Source organism: Cyanistes caeruleus, chromosome 12 (assembly GCF_971803275.1).
Source record: "Cyanistes caeruleus chromosome 12, bCyaCae1.hap1.1, whole genome shotgun sequence".
Classification (NCBI taxonomy): Eukaryota; Metazoa; Chordata; class Aves; order Passeriformes; family Paridae; genus Cyanistes; species Cyanistes caeruleus.
In genome coordinates this window covers 8561941-8586710 of record NC_141712.1, presented here as the reverse complement: position 1 = coordinate 8586710, position 24770 = coordinate 8561941, and the positions used below count along the sequence as shown (strand labels likewise).

General features: G+C 37.9%; 2 protein-coding genes across 20 annotated transcripts in view; one reads left to right on the top strand and one right to left on the bottom strand.

The window, feature by feature from the left end:
• Positions 1-23406, bottom strand: part of PHKB (phosphorylase kinase regulatory subunit beta) — a 69253-nt gene extending 45847 nt beyond the window's left edge. The window contains exons 1-10 of one of the 18 annotated variants that reach the window (XM_023934797.2): positions 23202-23268; positions 21589-21716; positions 20678-20790; positions 16752-16769; positions 14610-14699; positions 12724-12862; positions 11986-12085; positions 10151-10258; positions 8176-8256; positions 4717-4832 (exon numbers count right to left, since the gene is read on the bottom strand). In XM_023934797.2, coding sequence (XP_023790565.1) covers positions 4717-4832; positions 8176-8256; positions 10151-10258; positions 11986-12085; positions 12724-12862; positions 14610-14699; positions 16752-16769; positions 20678-20732 — 707 coding nt within the window. In that variant the 5' untranslated portion in view covers positions 20733-20790; positions 21589-21716; positions 23202-23268. Of the gene's footprint in view, positions 1-4716; positions 4833-8175; positions 8284-10033; positions 10259-11985; positions 12086-12723; positions 12863-14609; positions 14700-15116; positions 15179-16751; positions 16770-20677; positions 20818-21588; positions 21717-22863 lie in introns of those variants that run through there. The other 17 variants (XM_086847121.1, XM_086847125.1, XM_086847131.1 and 14 more) reach the window with 17 other exon arrangements.
• The window catches only part of ITFG1 (integrin alpha FG-GAP repeat containing 1), a 72205-nt gene continuing 70419 nt past the window's right edge, over positions 22985-24770 (top strand). The window contains exon 1 of one of the 2 annotated variants that reach the window (XM_086847135.1): positions 22985-23256. Coding sequence is in view for 1 of the 2 variants with exons in the window: in XM_086847134.1 (XP_086703260.1) it covers positions 23436-23625 (190 nt within the window). In the remaining variant the exon portion in view is untranslated. Of the gene's footprint in view, positions 23257-23385; positions 23626-24770 lie in introns of those variants that run through there. The other variant, XM_086847134.1, reaches the window with a different exon arrangement.

The window sequence follows — 24770 nt, the reverse complement described above, 5'->3', positions numbered from 1 at the left end:
GAGTTATAATAAATATTCTGATAATAAGCACTAACAATTCCCCACTTCTATGTAAGGGGAGTTGTGACTGTATTGACAAACAACTTCATCTTCCAGCCCCTCCACCAAAATATTTACAATTAAATTGGCAGAAATCTTCAAACAGGGACCGTGCCTCAATCTTTATTTTTCTATACTCCATGCAGTACTCTGTGATGGAAGCAAACATTTTACCTCACTCTAAATAAGCTTATTTTTACTATCTATTAATGTAAAATATGAAATTTCAAATTATTACTAACAAATTCATATTTTAAATATGGGGTCTAATTATGATTACACAGAAAATATTAAAAATCATTAAAAGAATTCAATGCAGTTACAGAATTTGGTTTTTGGTTTTCTAAGTATTACTTTACGTGTGTTTGTTCTAATATTAGAAATGCTTTAGACTGATTTCACACTTTATCATTTATAAACTCCCATGTTCCTTTCTGAAACACTGCCAGAAATAATACACCTGGGTTCCAGTTCTAATTGTTCAACAAGAGAAAGCTGACCAGCTTAACCACAGCCTGCTTTGAGCAGCTGCCTCTGTTTGGTGCCTTCTGATGCTGAAAGCTTTTAGAGCTGGAGAATGAGACGAAGAAATAACCTGAACTCAGGAGAGCTGGGAATGTAATTATTTTTCTGGCTTTGTTTCAAATACCTAAAAAAAAGGGTAATTGTTCTAAAAATTGTTCTATTCTAATTATCACCTAGCCATTGATCAAATAAATTGGCACGATGACTCAGAACAGAACTTTTCAGAGGAATTCAGCATTATTATCAAACTGCATATACAGAAGATAAAAATCAGATAAATCTTCACACTGGAGGCTGTATCACATGTTAAAATCTCATATTTCCCTTTCAAGTAACAGTCCAAATATCATCATGACATATTTTCAGAGTGAGAAAAAAGTTATTGATAAAAGGTAGAGAAGTAATAAATGTTCAATTGGTATTCAGATAACATAAAACTACTCAATCTGTCTACAAAATAGGATGATACTGCTTGAAAGAAATTCAAGGCAAACATATATTGCTTCCTTGAAATCATGTCTTTGCACACTCAGTCATTATTCTACAATAAGACTAATTAAATAATTTACTGTAATTCATCAGCATGTTTCTACCTCTAGTCATTGAAAGCCCCCAGAGACTTCATTACTCTCACAATTGCCAGTGACCATCACAACATTGTCAATCACTCCCTTCACCATACACAAAAGTACTACTTAGATTATCAAAAGTTTTATGGGTAAATGACAGGAGGAAGTCACTTTAAAAGAAAAAAGAAGTCTGTGAACAGCCTTGGTATCAAGTGTGTCTTTACAAGAGCGAACAATCACACAGCACAGCACACTTCAGGACTGTGATCACACTTTACACTCACTTCATTCCTACTGATTAATGCCTTCTTGTTGGGCAAATTGCTGAAGAGGTTCTGTAATTACGCTTGTGTCTTTGTATAGAAAATACATTCCCCATACTCTACAATTTAGTAACAAAAGAAATGGAGTGTCTAAACAGAATGAACTAATGGCAAAATGCATTTTAATAAATGTGTTCCTTCCTCCACTCATTAAGCCACTATGAACAGACTGTACTGACCTGTGGGACTCTGCCTGGAGAAAAAGGTGCTTACTTGGAGATGGACCCTAAACAAAACCTCACCCAAACCCTCTTAAAACAGTCCTCTGAAAATTTCACAGGATCATTAAGTCATTGGCCAGAAGGGACATATGGAATTCATCTAGCCCAACACAAAACCTCACTTGAAGCCTGATATCATAACCAAGACCAATTTAAGTAAACCACAGCCTATTCTAGACAACTCTCACTAACCTCCAAGGATGGAGCTTATGTTTTGAACATCCTGTTCTTTCTTTCTTTCTCTGTGCTTCAAATGAAAAGGTTTCTTCTTAATGTCCCCACTGAACCTCACCAGGTGCAATCCTTAGATCTTACTGGAGCTGCCAATTATTTTAACGTGTCAAGGATTATCAAGAGCAGCTTTGCAGTCATAATGCTATGGGTAACATATGACCTTGAGCCACACTTAGGACAGGGGAAGATGAGACTACCTAGAGAAACCACTTCCAGGTTGCTAAAAGAGATTTAGTAAATGCAGTTAAACAATATTCATAATTCTCATTACTTTTTAACTGTTGGACTTATCCCCTCAGTCAAATACCTGAGGGCAAACACTAAAATTTGCATATTTTTAGCAAATGTAAACCAAAATACACCTTCAAGTATATCCACCCTTAATCCTTCTACTATTCAATTTCTTGCCTCCATCTGAGTGCTGTACATTTACACTGGAACATCAACCAACACAGAGGATGTGAAAAATAAGCAAACAAGAAAAAATTTCTACATCACTAATAACTTTTTAACTATATAACCCAAAATAGAACAAGGAAGGGCAGCAGTATAGCAATGTGCTATATACTCCAGAGAAGAGCAAGACCGAGGCTCTGTCGTTCCAGATTTGGAATCTGAGGATGCTGCACTTTGGCAATTTCCTAATTCTCACAGTGCATATGGGAAGTGTCAGAGGCACCTTGCACAGCTACTCAGCAGATGCCTGCAGAACAGCTTGATCAAACAGCTACAGGACAAATTAATTTTTGTGAAGTTCAGGCGGATGGGAAGGGATCACACTACAATAAAAGCTGTTACAAATCTTGTCTTTGAACCAATAAAAGACATCAATTTGCATACATCAGTGAAGATGTGCTCCACAGAGTGCTCTGCTATTTATCATTTATTAGAAGTGTTTGGAGCTGTACTAAGAGAAAATACTGAGACTCTGAAGGCTTAAAATATCTGCATCTTTTAACAAGGGCCATAATGTGCAGCTATTATTCACAGACTTCCAACTGTATAGTATCTTCTTTGAATACAATAAAAGACAAAATTTACCTACTCATTCTGAAAGCAAACACAGCCTGTATGAAGACTTCCAGCAGAGGCTTTAAGGGTCAGAAGTACACCATCCTTAACACTGACTCTGAAGAGACCACTTTGGGGTTCATGATCACAGAAGACCCTCACACATCATTTGTGAGTAACCTGATACTCGTAATTGCTTCATCAATTTAAAACAAAAGGGTTTTTATAGCTGTCTTTGGTAGATACAATTGGAACATAAAATATAAAGAATATTTCAGTGTACCCAGGGCTTTCCTCAAAAATATCTAAATATGTCTTTTGATGCATGTTTCCCTTCCATTTTTCCTGATTTGTGAGAACCAGGGAAATTGCCTACCACCTTTCTACAGTGAAACAGAGTATCCACATGTACACAAAGCAAGATAAATAGGGGCAATACTTGTTTCTGATGACCAAAGTCTACTTTTTTGTATTAGGACCAAGCTCTGTGCTTCTCTTTGTGCTAGCTCAATGATCTGTTAGATTGGCCCAGTCCATCTCACAAAACTTTACTCTTAGAAAAACCAACCTATAAATGTCAGTCTAGATTAAGACAAAACAACCTGCCTATTTCCATCTGTTTAAAAGATGCTCAGTTTTCTCTGGAGGAAATTCACATACTGAATAACCAGAATGCTGCAAACAACAGGAGACGCTGGAGTTTCAGTGTTTCTCCTGCACATTTCTACAAGGTGAGATATGGAAAGAAGCATTTGATTCTCTGTATGACTGCTCATGTAGTTGGGCATTTGACAAGTTTACAGACACAGTAGGAAAAAAGAAAACCAGCAAAATAATAAAACAGATTGTATAGTAACAACTTGGATTTTTTAGTTCTCATATGGATACAAAGGTTCTATAAAAGCCCTGAAAAAAAACCCCTAAATTAAGAGTTTTGCTACAAAGACATGTTACTATATCTATAAGCTAAAGTATACATGCCTGTATGTGGACAAAATAAATAAATAAATAAACTCTGAATTGAGAACACAGATTTCTTTGGCAATATTGAAGACTGGAAGAAACGTATAGTCTTTGCAAGCCCTTGATAATTAGGATGGTCAATGACATTTTAAAAATCCTAATATATCCAAGCTACAGCCATTTTTATGATTAATAAAACCTCAGAAGTCACAAAATGAGAAAATAATAGTACCACTATAAAACCAAGTTGTCAGATTAAAGATTTGGTCCTTCACGGCAGACAACACATGAGAAAATCCTGAGGTGAGCAGGACAACTCCAGCATTAAAATGCTATCAGCATTGCTCCCTGTCCCTGACAGGGCTCAGAACTTGCAGCATCAGAACAACCTGGAAAAGAGCTTGGGACCAAGCTGCTCTCCAGTGTCCAGCATCTTCCTCCCACCACGGTGGACACAAGAAAATCTAAATTCATGATTCAACACCTTTTTAAAGCAGGATATTCCTAACCAGTTTTGTGAATCCCATTCCAATCCCACTGCACATGCCTCAAGATCCTGAGCTGTTCTGAACACAAGTTCCAGAATTATATACATGCAGCTGCACATAATTGGAATTTGAATGCTCCCACAGCTAAAGCATCCATGTGGTTATTTCAGCATGCATATCATGATGAAATTATCTTCACATTTTCCCAAAATACATCCCTCAGTCTTTAGAGAACCTTAATTTAGTTCAAACAGTATTTTCATGCACTATTTTTAGCTCACCCCATGAATTCTTTTCATTCATTTTCTTGCTTTGACTAAAAGAGCTACAATTGCTCACCTACCTCGAGTGCAGCTCTGGACTGCCATTGTTGTATTTGCTGCCTCTTTCCCAGACACCAAAATCTGGTACACGATAGGCTCTCTCCACACAAAACACAAGATTCTGGATAAAGGACACCTATAGGAAAGAAAAGTGACTGAAGGAAAATGAAAGCACAGTTCTGGTTCTTCCAAAAGAAAGTTGCTATTCCTTGTAACTGTTCTTTCCATCCTTTTCTGTCTAAACCCAAAGAATAATGTTGCAAAGTTCAAATATTCTCTTTAAAACCAGTTCTTAATCACAGTATGTTAAGAGCTGTCCCAACTGAGGTGCCAATGTAATTTTATACAAAAGTTCCAACAAAGGCAGGGATAAAATTTATTTTATATTCAAGACACATATTTGAAGAGCTCCAAAAAGGTGATATTTTGAACTTTAAAAAAAAATATTTTAATAACATCAGAAACCAAAACAAAATTAGAACACAGAAATCTTGGTACTTTTTCTTAATTCATTTTAAGAGAATTAATATGCCAAAGTTTTATTAAATTAGCTCCAGATAATTCATATTTATGCAGATTCAAACATACTCCTTTATAAACACAAATAAAACTCTAAACCAATTTATTTTAATTAAAATCTCTTCTTGGACCAACACATTTCAACTGAATACCAAAGTACTGAAGGATGTTTTAAGGTATTTCAGATGTATTCAAATATAGATGGAGATTTATTTAAGCAGAAAATTTTTCTTCATTTACACTGCTGAAAGAGGCATTTGGAGCTGCTTGACTTTAGAAAAATGAAACTGAGCTTAAGTTTTATAGTTTGCTTTAAAGTGCCCACAGACTGGAGTTTAGAGAAAATTTAACCACAAACACGAGATTTACATTGGTTCATCTCCAAAGCAGCGGTTTCATCCCCTCCCACTCAAATTATTCTGGGGGACTGTGGAAAAGAAAATAATGCAATGGCTATAAACACAAACATACTGGGGAACTACAGAGAAGGATCTACTTTGCTACCATCAAGTGAAGGTTTTTTCCAATGAGCTATATAAAAAATACCCAAATGTTTTACTGAAAGGTATTTGCCTGTATACCTCTGTTTCCTCTTTTTTCTCTCCATTTTTTCTTTAAATTTTAAAAATTTACTATTTCAGATACACTCTTTAAGCCAATACCAGTTCACCACCAGTATTTTAATTCTAGACACACTTGTCTCTCTTTATTTAATGTCTCTGCTAAAACTTCACTATGAGGTGTACAGTTATCTGCACACTAGATCTTTTCATAGTTACAATTTTCAGGAAAACCCTGTCCCACTCTTCAGCCATGCCCAGTATATTCATCCCTGTAATTTAGTTTTTGGTTGTATTAAAATGAACTTTTTCTGAATGAAGCCAGAACACTCAGGGATTAAGAGTGTGGCTTTTCCCATGTCTATCAATAACTGCAATTTATATGAAGAAGTAAATAGCACCACATAGAAACATATAACCTTATTGATTACTTTTCACCAGTAATGATGTTTGGAACACAGGAAAAAAATGGTCAATTACAGACATTTTATGATACTAACTAGGGTTTCCAAGCAGATTTACAGAAAAAAAGCCATCAAATAGCTTGTTTTAAACCAAAATCTTCTGAGAACAAATTATTCATATCACAGGCATGTAAATGCTATAACCAGACTACATAAATTATAGGTTGTGTGTTAAGCCTTTTTTATCCAAAGTTGAGCATGGGGAGATGATGTGTAATAAAGAGCACAAACCCAGCATGGATGCCTGCAAATATTCATGGTGCTGGGTAATGTGTGGCTAGCTGCTCTCATTCATATACTCACAGTCATACACTGTTGTCTTTGCTAGGGATGCAAAGCTGCAATTGAATTAGTTTTTCCAGTGCCAACAGTTGAAAGCAGCAGCTAACTCACTGACAGCTGCCATGCCTTCCATGGAGAGGCAGCATTGCCTCTAAAGGCAAGAGCTCTGTGCACAAACATTCCTACAGCCAGTTTGCCAAACAGCACCCATCTGCCAGTGCCCTGCACTGTGCTGCTCCTCAGAGGGAAGGGCCTGAACCCAGTCTGCCATGGGACACTGGGGTGGGACACCCAACTGTGGGTTTGGGCAGCAGAGTGCCACACTGACACTGCCACAGCCACATCCCCATGGCCACATCACCATATCCCCATGGCCACATTCCCACCACCACATCCTCTAGACGTGTGGGAAACCTTGGACATTTCATCATTACGCGGTGTTAGCAGGATCTGACAGTTGCTGAAGCCACACACAGCCCAACAGAATGTGCAGGTCCGTGGTAAAAAAAAAAATAAAAATAATCTATCCATCTCCATAGTGCAAAGATTTACAGGGAACAGTTGCTAGGAAAACATCCTGGCAAGGAAGTGGAGAATATCCACTGACTGGAGAGTCTATAAACATGCACTTTTTCTGCAGAATCTGTAATTAAATGCAAACATCTGGAGGATAACATAAATTATATATCAAGCTAATTAAATACTTAATTATATACATTGCCTCCTCACAGATATAAAGACAGTTCAGAGGAAATAATATAGACCTATCATATGATCCACAAAAAAAAGAAGACATGTTGCAACATTTAGTTTTCTAATTATCTAAAAAATAAGACTACTGAAGATATAAGTTTTAGAAAATTAATGCAAAGTCACTATTACTGGATGAATCTCCCTTTTTTTTTTATAGTAGTACTGCAAGCACATTTAAGCTTTTTATAGCAGCAACTAGAAAATAGAACAGAGTGAATTTAAACAAATCCAGATTAAGGAAATTGGAGAAAAAAAGAATTAAAAAAGTATATACATCTGTGTTTTCCATTCCAGTTCCAGAACATAACCTCATTTTAGAGCAGGCCAGCAGGTTGTCCTGGCATGACTTGTACTCAGGCCAAGGCTATTATTATCTTACTTACAGAAGAGTTATCACTCTCTACAAACATCTCTTACTACGATATAAAATTCTTTTATTTTCAATTAAAGATGCAGCAGAACTTCTTAACACCGATAGGCTCATATGTGTTTGAAGAAAGTCATTCAGCTTCCCTAAAAATTAACCCCATTATTTATTATATTGAATTTTCACTGGACAGGATGTACTGACTGAGAGTCTGAAATAATGTGAAAAGTGAGAACAGTGTAAGTAGAAGTTAATCATCCTAACAGACCTTTTAATTCTTGACATTGTAGCTATCAGAAATAGCAGAGAACTATAAAACTTTCAATATCATGCTACACTTACTCTTTGCACATCTAACACTTTTTTAGCTATTATTTCACTATCCATTCATTCCATTACTTTTTCTGAGTTCTACTCAACGTATAGAATACCTGCAGCGTATTTTCAGAACAATTACTTTACAGTTGTTAATGAAATAAAAGCCAGAAAAAACACAATTTGAAGCACGTTTTAGGATGGGAAATCGATTTGTACCTCATCTGTGTTGTAGATAATCTGCAGCCCCGAAGAGATCATCTCAACCAAATAGAGGAGAAATAATGACACAGCATTGATCTGGAGTAATTAAACACAGAAAGGAAACTATAATTGACTTTATGTTTACTGGAGTCACGAAAACAAAATAAATTTGGTATAATTCACAAACAAAGATGGCCCCACTATACACACTTTGTTTCTTCAAAAATCCTGATCTAATGATGTGGAAACAATCAATTGGAAAAGACAGCACAAACAAACGTTGTCCTCTAGAACCTCTGATGCTTTATGCTTTTTCAATTTCAAACTGCACTAGGAAAATGTTCTTCCTTAGACTTGCCCCACTTGTGATCACTTTGGTCACAAGCTATTTTCATGTTTACATACATGACATCTCACTAGCAAGTAGCTTACCAGAAAGGCAAGCAGCATATTAAATAGCGCACAGCACACATAGAAAGCAAATCACTTCAGCTTCAGGTGGGACTTTTGGCATTATCAGCTGACAGGAAGAGAATTACAACATTCAGATATCAGCAGATATGTGAAAAACTGTATTTTTTTTGTACTCATACACAGCATTTATTGCTAACAGTAATTACCTTCAGCAGCTGTACAGATGAGCATCATAATGTCAACTCATTGAGGAAACAAAGGAAACTGATGGTTTGATTTTTATTATAGAACTTTCCTATACTTGAGAATTTGTATAACTTCAATAGAGAAACTAAGTTTATCACAGTATAAGGTATAAAACCACAATCTCATTATATGAAATTTAAAGAAACCACCTAGAACAAAAAAAAAATGTGGATTCTTATCTGGAACGCTGAAGCAGATAAAAATTAGGTCCAGATTATAAAAATCCATAAATATTTAAAGACAGCTGACTCCAGTGTCTTAATACAAACTGAAAATCACCAAATATAGCATTAAAGGCTACATAATATATTCAATTTTTCCCAACTGAGCCGTCTCAGTTACTCTGTACTGTTGTCTCCACAGAGCTGAAAACCCTCTAATTTTTGAGGTATGCAGATGACAGATGGGAATGGGCATTCATGTTTATGAGAAGGGTTGAGGTGCCACAAAAAACAGACTTTAAACTGTCATATAGCACTCCCCAGGTCCCCAAATTGTCTCCTCCTATAGATAAAACATGTGCCTTTTCAGGAAATTTCACACAGTCCAAATGCTAACTTAAGATAACTCCATAAAGCATTTTCCGCAGAATATACATTTTCTGAATCAAACATACTCACTGTACAAACTATTTAAGTAATACTGTCACCATGAAATGAAATAATCATCAACCTACTGTGTCAGTTCTGAATAATTTCACTAGCAATTTCTGAGCTAAAAGATGTGTGCAGACTTATGGAATGCAAAATAACAAGGTCATGAAAGCAAAGGTGGGTCTGAAAGTAAAGAGAAGGGGAAATAAAAAGAGTAAAGATTAAAACTCTGGAAAATGAGAGACAATAAAACAATCACTTATGCAATGAGTCTGACTAGGAACCACTATGCAAAGCAGTAAACAACAATTCCTAACTGTTGTCAGTGTACATTAAATCAATGAAAATTGCTCAAAATTATGGAAAATTAATCAGGAAACATTCACCGTAAGATTACACTAAATCTTTCACTTTACTGACTACAACATTTTTTTGCCAGGATTATTTATTGACAGCCATCTGTTGGTCTCAAAAGGAAGCAACTTTGTAAACAACCAACCATTCACCTCTACAATCTCACAGCTCTTTCAGTGCCTTCTGACCGAAGCATACGATTTAGTTATGTTTCAAAACATTGTCCTTTTCAGCAGAAGATGAAAAAGGCAACTCAGTTTTACCACATAGAGCACATCTAACACAAATCTAACCAAACTGAGACAGCTGCATTATGGAAGAATGGAGACAATATTATTAAAAGATCAGCCAAACTTGGATTTACATCAACATGGATGTGTTACCTGAAGGTGACCATACTCCTCATGGGAGAAGACCTCATCTCCAGTGTGTGCACTGAACACAGAATGCAGACATGCAGATGGTTTGGGGTCTTGTTTAAATTTCTGAACCTAAAGGTGAATGACAGGCAAAACATTAAAATAAAACAGGCAACAATTTCAGTATGTTTGGCAACCACAAATTTACCATATACCTTATTTAAATTATTATTACTATTGTTATTATTACCAAACTAAAAAAGTTCTTGATTTGACCACCATGTACACCTTTTAATCAACAGCGTCTTTTCAGAACAATTACTTTATAGGTGGTAATTAAATTAAACCAAGATAACTCAATAAGTCTTCAAGCCATACTTTGCTCTCCAACAAATTTTAAAATTTTCAAACAATCATTGCCAGAACCTGATCCACATTTCACAGTACTTTTAACAGCGATGCTACCTTCATAAGATTTTCTTCTCTACCAATAAAACACAGCACATGCCTCAGAACAAGCAAACAAGTACTATATTGTGAAGTCTACTCCACAAATACATTAAATATACTTCAGGTCATGTAAACTCATATGTTCATTGGCAATAGAATACAACATCTGCATTTTTGCTACAAGCAGCAGCATTTGCTCAGGTCATGTCTTGGGCACATATAATTCATATGATTAAAAAATATCTTCCTTTTACATGACACCACACACAGTCTCCCAGAATTAAGTCCAGCTTGACTTCCGTCTGTTAGGTACCAGAAACTGTTTATTACTACACTGTATGAAGAGAAAATCAGTTGTAATAAACAAGGCAAAACCAGACAAGCAGTGTGCCAGCAATGGGACACCTCTGTTAATTTAATGCTCATTATTCATATCTGGCACTCCTCATGCTCAAAAGAAACAACTGCACATCAAAGAGAAAAATAATAGCTCAAATGTAACAAGATCAATTCAAGTCAAGATTATTTAAGGATATGAGACTCACAAAAAGCGATCCTAACCCCTCAGAAAATACATGTCAGCATAAGTACAAGTGGCAATACAATACTTGCTTATTATTATTATTGTTACTGATACCACATACCTGCAGACCTGTTTGTGTGCTCAGCTGTGAGGGAAGCTATGGGTTACATGAAAACTGTTTCTAACAGTACAGTTAGAAGTCATTGACTCAAAACTTCAAATAACCACATGGAATATACATATTTAACTACTTCCAGATCCACTGATAACCACTATGCAAAATGTATCCACCACACCAAATTTTGGTAAGAAGGCCTGAATATTCATAGTATAATCACAAGAGAATTATGGGCTGAATAAATCAACTGTGTTGCAACATTAGTAGACTGCTCTGTTTCCTTACTCATTTTGGAAATGTGTGCCCTTCTGAAGTTATGTCATTAAGTAAAATACTGCTGGAAAATGTCTGCTAAAGAAACCAAGCAAAACAATCAAAATGATCCCCTAGGTATGGAGAACAACTGCAAACATAATAACCAATACAACAGTGCAAAGAAAACTCCCCAGCCTTAACAGAGAGTAGTTCTACATCTTTCCATTTAATCACTAAAAAGACATAAAACTCTCCAGAGTTACTAATAGTGTAATATTTAAATGGGACAAATAACTGCGAACACAAAGAAGTTTCAAATGTACCCTGCACTTTCCTCCCCAAAATGCTCACATCTACTCCCTGAAACAATGCTGTGACCTGACAACAACGAAGCAGCTGGTCTGACCTGGGGCACCCTACCACTGTGAATTTGATCTGTATTTAGGATTTGTTTTCCCAGTTTAATTAATCCCTTGGAACGAGGTGAGTGCCGTGTCCGCAGCGCAGTTTTACCTTATCGGCCTGGCGCATGTAGCAGTAGAGAATTCCTCTCATGCACTTTATGGCAGAATGCTCCAGCTCATGGGTCCTTCCCTTGTCATCATCAATGCGCCTGGGTGAGAGAGATAACTTGTGAAACAAATTGCAAATGCATTAGTGGGGGGAAGAAGAAAGGAGACATTAATGCTAAGGAATATTAAGTATTTAACTAACACTGTTGCACAGTGGTGCCCTCACTCATATCTACATATTTACAGCCTCAGTCATTCTTTCTCAGTAAAAATAATAAAAATAGTAAGAGGGTTTTTGTCTGGCAACTTACACAAGAATTCCTCTTTCAAAACCTAAGAATTGAAAAAAATTCTTCCTGATATTGTAACATCCAGTCTCTTGCAAGTAAATGATTCTTAGTACCAGCAATAAGCTTGCCAATGCCCTGAACTCTCCTACTAGATTTAAAAGTATCCCCTGACTATAATTTGCCAGAAGAACCTCTATTTTCAGTAGCATGCACTATAACAAATACTGGTACTGATTACATTATATGACAACGTGTTTAGTTACCAAAAGTAGTGTGACACTTTTTACCTAGCACCTTCATAATATTTTTACTGAGATTTGGAAATGCACCATTCTCTATGAGTTTACAAATCTATTTTTGATAAAGCCTCATCTTTTAAAACTTTCCCAGGGAACTGAATAACAGCAGGGATGTAACCTGGCAGAGACATGAGTGTAGAAGTTATTCACCTGTAAGCAAGGGCCAATGCCCAGGCACATGCAGCACAGTAAAGGCTGTCGTGGACTTTTGCCTTTTGGTTATCCCCAAAAGTCTTGGTAGGGAACAGACCTGTGGTTGGGCTTTGATGGAGCAGCAACGTTGACTTAACTGGAAGAAGGAAAAATAAAAAGCTTCTTAACATTTGTATTTCTTCCAGTTTCTAAATAGATTTTCAGGAACAGATCAAGGAGTGAACAACCTGTTAGAGCATGCACGAGATAAAATAAGGGAAAGAAAGGTAAGGAGAAACAGGCATAAAATTTGCTACATTGTTTTTTCAGGCCAATTATACCTTTCTCCACAAAACCCCAGCAGTATTCAAAACTATTTCTATGACTGTGTTCTAGCACAAACCACTTTGTACAGAATTTCTACAAAGCAACCCAGTAATTTCCTTTCTATGAAAACAGAAGAAAAAAGTGACTACAATATGTCAACTGCCCCCTAAATCAGTTAAGTGCTTAAATTCTCCAGAACTCTACATTCATAAAAAATACATTTTTAACTTAGGCCAGATGGTTGAATCAATATTTATAAAAGCAGAGGGGAGTAAGTAAGGAGAAAGGAGACCTACAATTATTTAATTCTGTATCTTGATACGAAAATAGACTAAGACAGGAATTTTCAGGTTGCCAAAACTGAGTTAGAAAAAAAATACTAAATATTATTTTAATTCTTTTTGTACTTCAATATTTTGCATTTTGGAAATTGTTTTTCCTAAGGTTATATAATAACCAGAATGCTACAAGATTGAAACTGGGCTTAATGCCCTCGAATATGACTTTTCTAACAATAATCTCTTGAGCAAAAGACAGGAAAGCAGGTTTTTTCCACAGATTGTTACCAAGCATTAATTTTAAGAAGGCTTCTTTATTGTTTAGAAACTAAGCATTCTACAGAAAATTACAAGGTTTTTGCATTATATTCAGTGTCTTGATACCCTAGAACAAAAGCTTTGATAAAATATTACCTAAAGAACTCAATATAGATTATAATAAATTAAGTTTAAATTTAATAACAGATTTTTGCTGTGGCAGCAACATAATTGCCTGAGATAAACAGCAAGCACCACCACAGATTTGTTGCTGCCGAGTGTTAAAAAAGCTAATTGAACAGTCATCTCCTGTAAGAAAGCTAAAAGCAATGCACCTACAAAAAGCAACACATCTATGGATAGACAAAGTACAACCCAGATTTCACCTCAAAAAGCCATTTGAATGGAGTTGCATCCCATGTTTTTAGAATGATAGGGAAATTGTTCATTATTCTGTACCCTTGCCTGAGTAAAACTTAAATTTTAAACTGTCAATTGCACAGCCATTAAACAACCCTGGTTTTAGAATACAGACAGGACTTCATTATAACACAAACCTCCTAAAACCCAAAACAATCAAAACAAATCATTGCTTCTTTAATGGTTTTTGCTTAAAATAACATCATATGAAAAACACTACAATTGACTTGAATTTAGCTAACAAATAAAATTTCAGCACAAAAATACAATTCAGCACCATTAATAACAAAAAAGAACTTCTAACTGATCACCAGCCAGACTGTTCCAAGTACTACAAGAAAGCTTTTGTCCATTAAAATTTTTCCTCAGCTGTATTTGGTCAGCTAAGATATCCCTTTATCCAAAATAATTCTAACTTCAGTCTTACAGCTGAAATGGATTTTCAACAGACATTTTGATTTTTAGCAAGAAGTGTAACTCAGCCCTCCTCTTTGCACTTTCCAAACTTCCAGCAGAAGTTTAGGAAACTATCCTTAAGTAGGAAAAAAGTAGTACTGTTACTTATCATGCAAAGATCAATTCTAACTCACATCAAGGTTAGTTCAAGCATTATTTACTTACCAATTCTATAGTAATGATTTAATTTATCCCACAGAGTTTCCCCCTCTGGCTTTGGAAGGTTAATACATTTAAGTGGCTCATAAATTGAACCTAAAATAAGAAGAAAAAAGAAAACCAAAATCAAGGTAAGTATCAGTTTCATAACTGTAATTTCGCTAAAAATTACTGTGATAAGTAGTTGTACTTCATGTTTTTTACACAAAAGCACAATTTATGACATTTCAATTGAAATAAGATTTGCTAATTCTATAAGTCTTGGAGATTTTTTCTACAGTACCTGTCTACACAAACCAGACCTCCACCTGCGTCTCCAGTGCTTTGAAGATACTCAACTACAGTGAATGCTACATAAATGTAGAGCTAATTATTGAAGACAACTGCTAAGTGTTAAGAATTCTCTATGAGCATTTTCTTACAATTTAAGTATGTTACAGAGAAAATTCCAGAAGATATGCAGGAAAACAGAAAGCAACAGAAGTAGACCATATTCAATTATTACTGCCCTACCTGCCTTCTAAATGGTGAAGATGTTCAACACCATCAGTGTTTCACCTACCCCAACCTTGTCTGCACCCACCAGTCAGCCCAGCTGATGTCACATCAGAATAAGGGCTGGCTTGTTTTCACGTTCCCTACACACCAGGGAAATACAATGCTATCAAATCCCCATCTCTCATTCTCACTGTCCCACATATTGACTGCTTCCCTATCTGCACCTGAAAAGTCAGTTTTGCTGAGAGCTGAAATGAGCTACCTATTAAAAATTACTAGGGTGAACCATTTCCATCTTCTAATTGCAGAGTAACATCCTGCTCTCTTCCACAAATCACTTAGGCTTTATTCAGTGTTCTGCATGGCAAGATCTCCACGGGAGCCATGAGCTAACAGGAAGAATGAGAATTTTCCCCTTCCGGACTTCACGCTGCCCTTTGGAAAAGCTCAGGGAATGCAGTGCCAGGGAGGCCCAGCCAGCCAAGCAGCTCTGGCAGGACACAGCCAGTGCTCCTTTGCAATCTTTGCAATCCCAGCACATTCCCAAGCACCAGACACAAGATTGTCCATATAGAGGCCTCTCATCCCCGTGAAATCAAAAAAACAAAATGAAGAAAAAGAAAAGCGCTCAAGAAGCCTCTGGGTGGTTTCTGGTACTCAATGTCCAGTTGCCAGGATGGTGTTTGGTCAAATGTTGGACTTGACGACCTCAGAGGTCTTTTCCAACCTAACTGGAATGTGTGTGGAATGCTGACAGAAGCTTTATGAACTAGGTCCTTTGGTGGGGAGACAAGAAAACATCTAGCCATTCAGGAATACAAACCTCACCCCAAGTTAGTATTACCTTTGCTTTGCAAGCACAGGAGTGAAAAAAACCCCACCCTACCCCTCCGTGAGCAGATCCCTGGGTGTCTGCTCTGCTTGGATATCCTGCTGATGCTTCCCAACCCATCTGAGCTTCCCCTACACCCTTTCTTCATTGGGAGAGGTTAAATTAGAAATAAACAGCTGCATGTGGGAAAGGGCCTGAAAGGGAAGCACAGAGAACCCAGTTTATTTGAGTTGCCTAAAAAATCACAGTCGAAAGAAATGAAATTATTCTGTAATGGAAAAGGAAAACTTGCAACATATCACAGCTTTTGTATTTTCTAATTAAAGAAACAAACAAATAAATAAATAATGAACATTCTGAACCAATTTAAAGCCATTTCTAAAAGCTATTTTGTTTTTCTACTTCTTTTGGCCTACGAATCCCTGTCCATTAAATGATTCATAATTTATCCTGTTATACAATTAATTCAGTTATCTTGCAAAAGCACACAATACAGGGAGCTGCAGTAACTGTAATTTTGTACAGTGCTGTAGTAAAAGGACAGAATACACAAAAGAAAAAAGTCTTCAGGAAGTCAGTGCATAAAGAGCAGCAAATTTATGAGAAATTCACTCACTAGATTTTCAAAGACAAAATAATGATTCTGTTAGATTAGCTAGCTGAATATCATATGCATATCCACCATCCTTTGTGTGTGAAAAAGGTTCAGAATGTCCACTTCCTGCAGGCTGCTAACCCCCAGGACACACAGCTGAGCAACCAAGGCACATACAAGTCAAAAGTTCCTGAACTAAAATTGTTCTAATTCAAATACTTACCAGACAATCTGTGACCCTCTGTGGCCAACAGAGAAACAAAACAAAGGTATCAAGAACAAAAAGCAAGCATATTCTTCTATTTCAGAGCATTCAAAGATTTCGACGTTGTGCAGAAATACAGAAAAGTGAGCATGAAAATGTCAAAACACCACCATCTACAAATTACATTATTCTGGATGTTTTAAACTTAAATAGAAATAGAGTAGAACAGTCAGAGTAGACTGCTGATGGTGAAGAAAGGTGAAATTAATTCAAAGTTTGAAAAACTGACAAAAAAATAAAGTTTTATGCTTTTGAAGTATTCCTAAAATTACTCCTACTACAAGGAAGAGAACTTGTTTAAATCAAAGTTTTCCACATATTCCTCATTAATTCCTTATCAGTATCTATACAGTTTATGTTTTGCTTGGGTGTCTACAGCATTCTCCTGGAGAAATCATGCAGTAAATTACATTTCATTACTATCACAACTTAATCAAAGCAAGGAAGTCAGGACAAACACGAAGCTGCTCCCTCCTTGTGCTTTTGGAGAGAGCCCATAACACATAACTATTTTAAGGATGGCTAAAAAAAAAGCCTGTTTACAGTCTCATCCAAAATCTATTTGAGTTCATATCAGCAAGATAAAAACATGTCACAGAAAACTATTTTCAATTACATATTTAAAATAGGTTTTCAAACTAAAAAAAAACTAATTTTAAAGAGCTGACAACAGCAAGACTGCAGCACTCTAAACATAATAGAGTGACATATGCAAATCGGACCCTGGAGGTCTCAGTTTGTACAGTAGCATTCAGAAGAAACAGAATGAGGACACTACTTTTAAATACTGTTTTTCATAAATACATTGCTTTATTCTAACCATACAGTATGAATTTTATTTTGGTAAATAAGTAGGTATGCTAGGAAGAATACAAAAACCTATTTTGCTGATTTATTATTTCTTCTGCTGTCTAGTGCTGTAACAACCCCATCCGACATTTAAATAAGGTATCTGGGAGTTCAGCTTTTCTTCAACAAAGAATGAAGTGTGCCCATTATTTCCTTACACCACAAGTACACTGCTGCAGGCAGTACCTACTTCAAAATCAGTAAAAAACTGATAGAAAAATCAAAGTGTCACTTCCTGTGTTAATAAATTAATGTCTGGTAAGAGAACACTCAACATCTTGATCCCAAGGTCCAAATAAATCCCTGTTTGTCTTCAGACACGGCACTGACTAAATGCCCTAAATTCATAATCTGAAGGAAAACTAATCCCCTTTCATTTCCTACCATTTACAGGTCCCAGAGTAATATGATTTCACACTCTTCAAGCTGAATAATTACTAAAAATTACAGAGATTCCTTTCAAAGTAACAGAGAACAGGAAGAAATTTCAATCCTATGTACATACAACCTCTGGAGGCTGAAAATATTATGTCATCCTGATGTTAAGGTACTTTCCCACCCACCTCATTTTTATTCCAGTTGTACCCGAGATTAGCATTAACTGCTCTTCAGGGAAGAGATATGAATGGTCCAGATGTTTGGATTCAGAAGCTATGGCCAAAATGGCTTTAAAACAACTCTGCTCCCAAATTTGTATACATGGAAGCTTTGGACACACACACACAGCCTTGAAGGTGGCAGTAATTGTGGATATTAAAGAAAAATAGGGATTAGAATGGAACTCTGTACCAAATCTATGGATAGAGACTTGCATATTTCAACAAGGATGGTTTATTCAAATTTTTTAAAGTACAGAATTGATATAAAGAAACACTTCCACCAGGTTAATCCCAAACAAATGCAACGTGGAAAGCACTCTATTTCCACCATTTCACATGCCAGAAAAACAAAAGAAAACGTTGGTTTGCATAATTAAATCAGGCCAGGCCAAAAGGAAAAAAAGCTGAGAATACAAGATCTCTTTGTATATTTGGTAAGAATGAAAACTGACCACAGCCTTTATTGTGACACTTGGTCTGGACACAAACACTTGAGACAGAGGCAAGCTCTGGACCTCAGATCTCTGTAACCTTCATTACCCAGCATTAGTAAGGACAGTGACAGCTTCACATTACAGGAGTCATTGGGACCAAAGAGGATTTTATTTCTACTCACAGCAAAGTTTAAGAAAAGATATCTCATGGGGATTTTTAATCACTACGTACAGGAGGAAACTAGGATCTTATAGTTGATCCTGCTTTGAGCAAGAGGCTGGAGTAGGTGACACCCTAACAACCTTTCCAGACTGAACTGTTCTACAAAACAGGGTAAAGAAACACCAGGAGAAGGGTTTGGAGAGGAAGACAGAAAAAGTATTAAAGTATTCCTCTACCTGAATACACAGTAGAAGTAAGCAAAAGGTATGAATTGTTACCTTGTTTGACTGACAATAACAAAGGGGTAAAAATGTGTAAAATCTTGTTAGTTTCATTTAAATAGCATTGAAGTGACAAAGCTTTTAAACTATCATTTAGCAAGAAAAATCATGTGTTATACCATGCAAGTAATTCAGTTAATACTTCATGGAATCAAAGAATATCCTGATTTGGAAGGGACCCACAAGGATTGTTAAGGTCCAACTCCTGGCCTTGCATAGAACAAGCCCAAAATGGCAGCCTGTGCCTGAGAGCACTGTCCAAAGTCTTCCTGAGCTCTGTCAGGTTTGGCGCTGTGCCCACTGTCCTGGGGAGCCCGTTCAGTGCCCAACCACCCTCTGGGCAAAGAGCTTCTTTCTAACATACAACCTAAACCTCCCCTGACACTGCTCCAGCATCTCCTCAGGTCCTGTCATTGGTCACCAGAGAGGAAAAAGAAAAAAATACACACCAATTTATTTTGTCCTTTCTCTATTTCCTAATCAACTGAAGGTAGTTTTCTGTCAGTACATTATGCTTAATGGAAATGACTGATTTCAGGATTTATAGTAACTAACAACACAAAAGCTACTGAACACCAGAAATAAAATACTGACCATCGTGCCAGTACACAGGAGCTTCACATAACCAAAATGCCAAAGTCTACCACACAAGCCTTGTAAATGCTACAAGCAAGGCAGGAAACCATTCAGGATATTCAAGGCAGGCACTGCCATTTCTGAGAATTCAAAACAGTAGATATTAAAACTACTAAAAATGTTTACTTTGCATCTTAACAAGAGAAACAAGTATCTATACAAGAATTAGGAAGGAGGATTTTTTTTATTTTTTTATTTTTACATTGTAAACATATCACATTGTTTGACAGTCAGAGAGGCAAAACTGAAAAGCCACAGGCAGAGCAGGGGAGTCTGACCCAGCCAGCTGTGTCCCCTTACCTGGTCACTCTCACCAGCACTTTTACTGCTACTGTGTTTCAACAAGGATTACATAAGAGTTTTCCCCAATCACAGAGTGTCACATATGAATACATCTCATCCCAGTCAAACTCCCTTCAAAGTACACAGCAATGGTCTTGACAACTTCATATATTCTAGCTTCTGCTGTACCTGAGGAGAAGCTGTGCCAGGGGGTTTCACTTTGCTTCCACTTAATTTCCAAATGTCAAACTTTGTAACTAGTGACTGACTGACGGAAATTTTACTTCTCTCTAAACCAGTCACGTTGGGGCTTTTTAGGAGTCAATTGCAAACAGCATTCTTAAGGCAACTTTCACGTGACTGCCATCTTAAAAGAGAAATTTGAGTTCAGAGATGGTTGCACTGAGGGATACTGACAGGAATTCTAAACAAACAAAACAGGAAGATTTGACAGTAGATTTCAATCTAAGTAAATTACAATTGTCAAAATTTTTTACTGAAAGAGTTTAAATTTTTAAGTTCTATGTACATAAAACATGTAAAAATCTAACACAGAACAGAGCATGAAACAAAACACACAATTATTTTTGTTGAATTAACTAGCCACAAACAAAAACAAAACACAGAACTGCACACTTACCAAATTTTAAAAAAGCATGCGCAGAGGAGCCTCTGTCATCATCCAAATTGGCCATTTCAAATTGGTGCAGCTAATCACAAACGTCTCAGGCTAAGCTACAGTAATTTTCAAAACTGTTTAGTAAATGTTAAAGGCAATCAGCATTAAATTAAGTGAAAGCAATGTTAGTGGAGTTATTAACACAACAGAGTGCACAGCACAAACTTTCATTACATCTTATGTTTCCTTCTTCTACACTGACCTCTTGGTTTTATTTTGCTTTTATTTCCATAAAACTTAGTAGTCTACTCTATCTGAGTAAAAGGACACAGTTTACCAAAAAATTAATCTTTTGGATATTTGACTTGATATTTGAGCTTTGTTATTCAATAGGAAACTTGTTACAAACACCAAAAGGTGATGAATACAATCTAATATATTTCAAGATGAAATAAAAACACTTTAAGTGTTTTTGATTTAAGTAGTGCACACTAAAATAACATTAATGATAAGGAGCTAAAACTCTGCTTATGCATAGTGCTGCTTTCATCCCATGTGAAATCTACACCAGGATGTTTCTTGCAGTCATGCACATGACTTATGGCACTGAATATCTCAGTTATTAGAGGTAGGACATCTTCCACTTCGGAATATCCAAGAGGAAAAATGTGTCTGTAATTATGATGACAAGTTTTTCCAAATCTTTAAAGTTTATGTTTTTTAAAGTAAGAAAAATTTCAGGGGCTTTAGATTATTCAACTACTATCTTTAGAATATGCTCCTAATCAGAGTAGCAACAAGTGAAATTGTTTTAGTACTTTAGTATGAAGTATTCTATTGCTTCAGGAAGGGAAATGAAAATTTCTGAATAAAATTTGGTCTTACTGGAAAAAAGGTAATTCATAATTTAATACACATAAACATGAGGATACAAATTACCTCCTACAGGATTGAGTCTTACATGATCCATTGCTGCAGGCTATAAAACATGAGTCACTGGTGCGTTTCAGGCACGTGTGTCTATACTCCATGTTTACTACATCTTACTCCAAGGAGCACACTAGTAAAAAAAATTCCAAACCAAACAAAACAGTGCTGTTTGTCAGCTGAGACCCAGCACAGGCCTCAGCCAAAGCAGAAACATGTGGGGGACTTTCAGTCACTTTTTATGGTAATCCCAACCATGTCTCCTTCTGACAGGGCCAGGAAGGAAGAAAAACGCTCTGAAGTTACAGAAATTTCACCATAAAGATGCAGCAGTAAACTTGAAATATAAGAACATTATTTTTATTTTTAGATATTAAAGTTACCTGAAATAGATTAAATAAAATCTGATTTTTTAAATCAACTTTTTTTATCAGAAAAACTTTTCAACTAAAATAATGTTTATTTCTTGAGCAAATCTCTTCAGTTGTTATATAAAATGCCATGAACAAATCTCTAGACAATCTCTGGACAAAATCTGTATGAACTGGGAATGAAGGAAGTGAACTACAATAACAATCTATCATTGCTCAAAAGACAATTCTTTATCCGTTTAACAAAAAGTAACAGGTAGCAGCAGCAGCAGTTAAGAAAAAGTGAAGTGTTTGAAACCATCAAATGTCTCCTGCAGACAGAGGCCTGACCCTGCAGGGGATTCCCAAAGTTCGTGTGCTGCCCTGAGACCCGGGATTCACCCGAACTCTGCCCGACTTTGCAGGCTCTCTTTGTCCATCCCCCTTCAGCTCACAGCCCGAGCAATCCTAACAACACAACAGCTCCTTGAGCGGGCACTCCCAGCAAGCTGTACATAAACTGAACTTTTAAAGCCAAATTAATCTGACCAGTCTTTTAATGATCAATTCTTTAGAGCCCTCATAAAGCCCCGTTTTGGTCTCACACTGTCTGATCGGTTATTAACAAAACATAACCAACCAAACATGCAAGTAAGTAACAACTGAGTTTTACAAGCATGTATGGCATATAAAATAAACACAGGGATCTTCTTCCGTTAAAACTAAACTTTTTCCGTTAGAACAATTAAACTCCTACTATGACTGTATTTTACTTTTTAAAAAAACTAAAATTCAAACCCCAAGTTTTTTTAAGTTCAGAAATTCAGGCTAACTCGGCAAAATCTCCCTTTGGTTTAGGCCAGAACGTTGCTGCCCCATAGTCCATGTTTAGAACAAGAAATGCGCAGTCTGTAAAACTGTTACCTTTACCTAAGAGAAACCCGGCAAAAGCCGGTACTTTCCTCTAAACACTTCACGGGCTCCACAACCGCAGCACTTGGTACAAGTGCGGTGCTGCACTCGCCAGGCGAGCTGCCTTTACGGGGCGGGCACAGGTGACACCTCAGCGGCACCGGGGGCCGTGCCCGCCAAGGGCGCGGGGCCGCCTCCCCCGTGCGCCCCTCAGGGCCGGCAGCGCCAGAAACACGGCACAGACGGGGAAATAGCCCCGGGCCGGGCCGGGAGCGGGGCAGGGAGTGCGGGAGCGGTGAGTGACGGGAGGCAGAGGGATCCCCGGAGCTCCTCCCGGGCAAGCCAAGAGGTCAGACCTGAGCGTTTGGAGCGAGCGCGCAGCTCCAGCATCTTCCAGCTCACGTCAGCCATGTGAGTCGCCGCCATGGCGGAGCGGTCCCGGGGCGCCGCGGCGCTGGCTCCCGGCGCCGAGCGGGCCCTGCCTGGCTCCCGCCGTAAAGCGCTCGCGCAGGCTCCGCGCCGCTGCCGCAAACCGCGACCGGCCCGCCCCGCGCTGCCGTCAGAGCGCGGGCGGGGCGAGGCCGAGCGCCATGGGGGCCCGCGGGCCGTGCCCGCCGCTGGCCCCGCTGCTGGTCCTGGCCCTGCTGGCCCTGGCAGGGCCCGCCAGCGCCCTGCAGAATGTGACCGCTCAGCTCTTCGGGCCTGAGGCCCGCGGGACCCTGGCGGCCTTCGGCGACTTCAACTCGGACAAGCAGACGGACCTGTTCGTGCTGCGCGGCGGTGAGCGCGGGGCCGGCGGCAGGCCCGGGGGCTCTGGGGGCACAGGCGGCGGGAGCCGGGCTCCTCGGGCCCTCACAGCGCAAGCGGGGAACAGCCCCGGTGCCGCCCGTGGGGGGCAGCGGGCCCGGGGCTACCGCGAGTCCGGGGCTGCCCGGCCGGGAGAGGAGATGGGCTCGCCGGTCCCCGCCATCCCTGAACATCTCAGGGCTACCGAGTGCTCGCTCTCGCCCCGGGCACGGCCTGGGTGCCCGGGGCTGCGGCACCGAGGGCCGGCTCGGTGTGCACAACGTTGTTTTCAGGATGGAGCTGACACTTGCGTTGCTCCCCAGGTATTTCCTGTGTGGAGTACGGTATACAGTTTGCACTAGAATGGTTCATATAGGGCGCGTTTTTCTTTAAAGTTGAATTTATGGTTGTGAAAGTAATTTAGAGACTTCATCCTACAGCTAAAATGGTCACAAATTGTTGTTTTGTTCTTGCTTTCACAATAGTTTTGGAAACAAAGATGAACATTTCACAGATGTGGAGGAAAAGTTGCACATTACTCTGCTTTGAACATTATGCTCGTGTCAGGCTAGAGAAATTTCTTACAGCTGTCACCTGCCACAAGTTTCTGTTAAGGCTTCAGATATGGGGAGACTTCAAATCGGGTTATTTTCAGTGGTCAGTGTTATTTCCAGACATTAATCTTGGATTATTTTACTTTCTTGAAGCACATTAAGATAGTAAATTTATTCTCAGATTCACCTTTTTTATTCCTTCAATCTGAGAAATGTTTTTCTAAGTAGCTTTGGTAAAGCATGAATGACTTTCCCATCTAGTTGTGTTATTGAAATGCATGGCTCCCTGGAAATGCTTCACTGGCTCATATACTGAAAAAATGGTCAGGTTTAAAGTTAATGTCCATGATAAGAGATTTAATTTTGATTTTTTATCTTGCAGATGAGTGCATATAAATGTGAATAGTTAGAAGTTTCAGAAACAAGATTCATGATTTCTTTGTGTCTCCCTAGCAGCTTGAGAAATCATTTTCCTGTGTGATACTTACTGTAAAAATCAGCTTGAAGTAATGTAGTTGAAAACATTACTTTTAATAATTTAAGTCTTGATGAAAAGTAACTACAGAATACTCTCAAAACAAAACA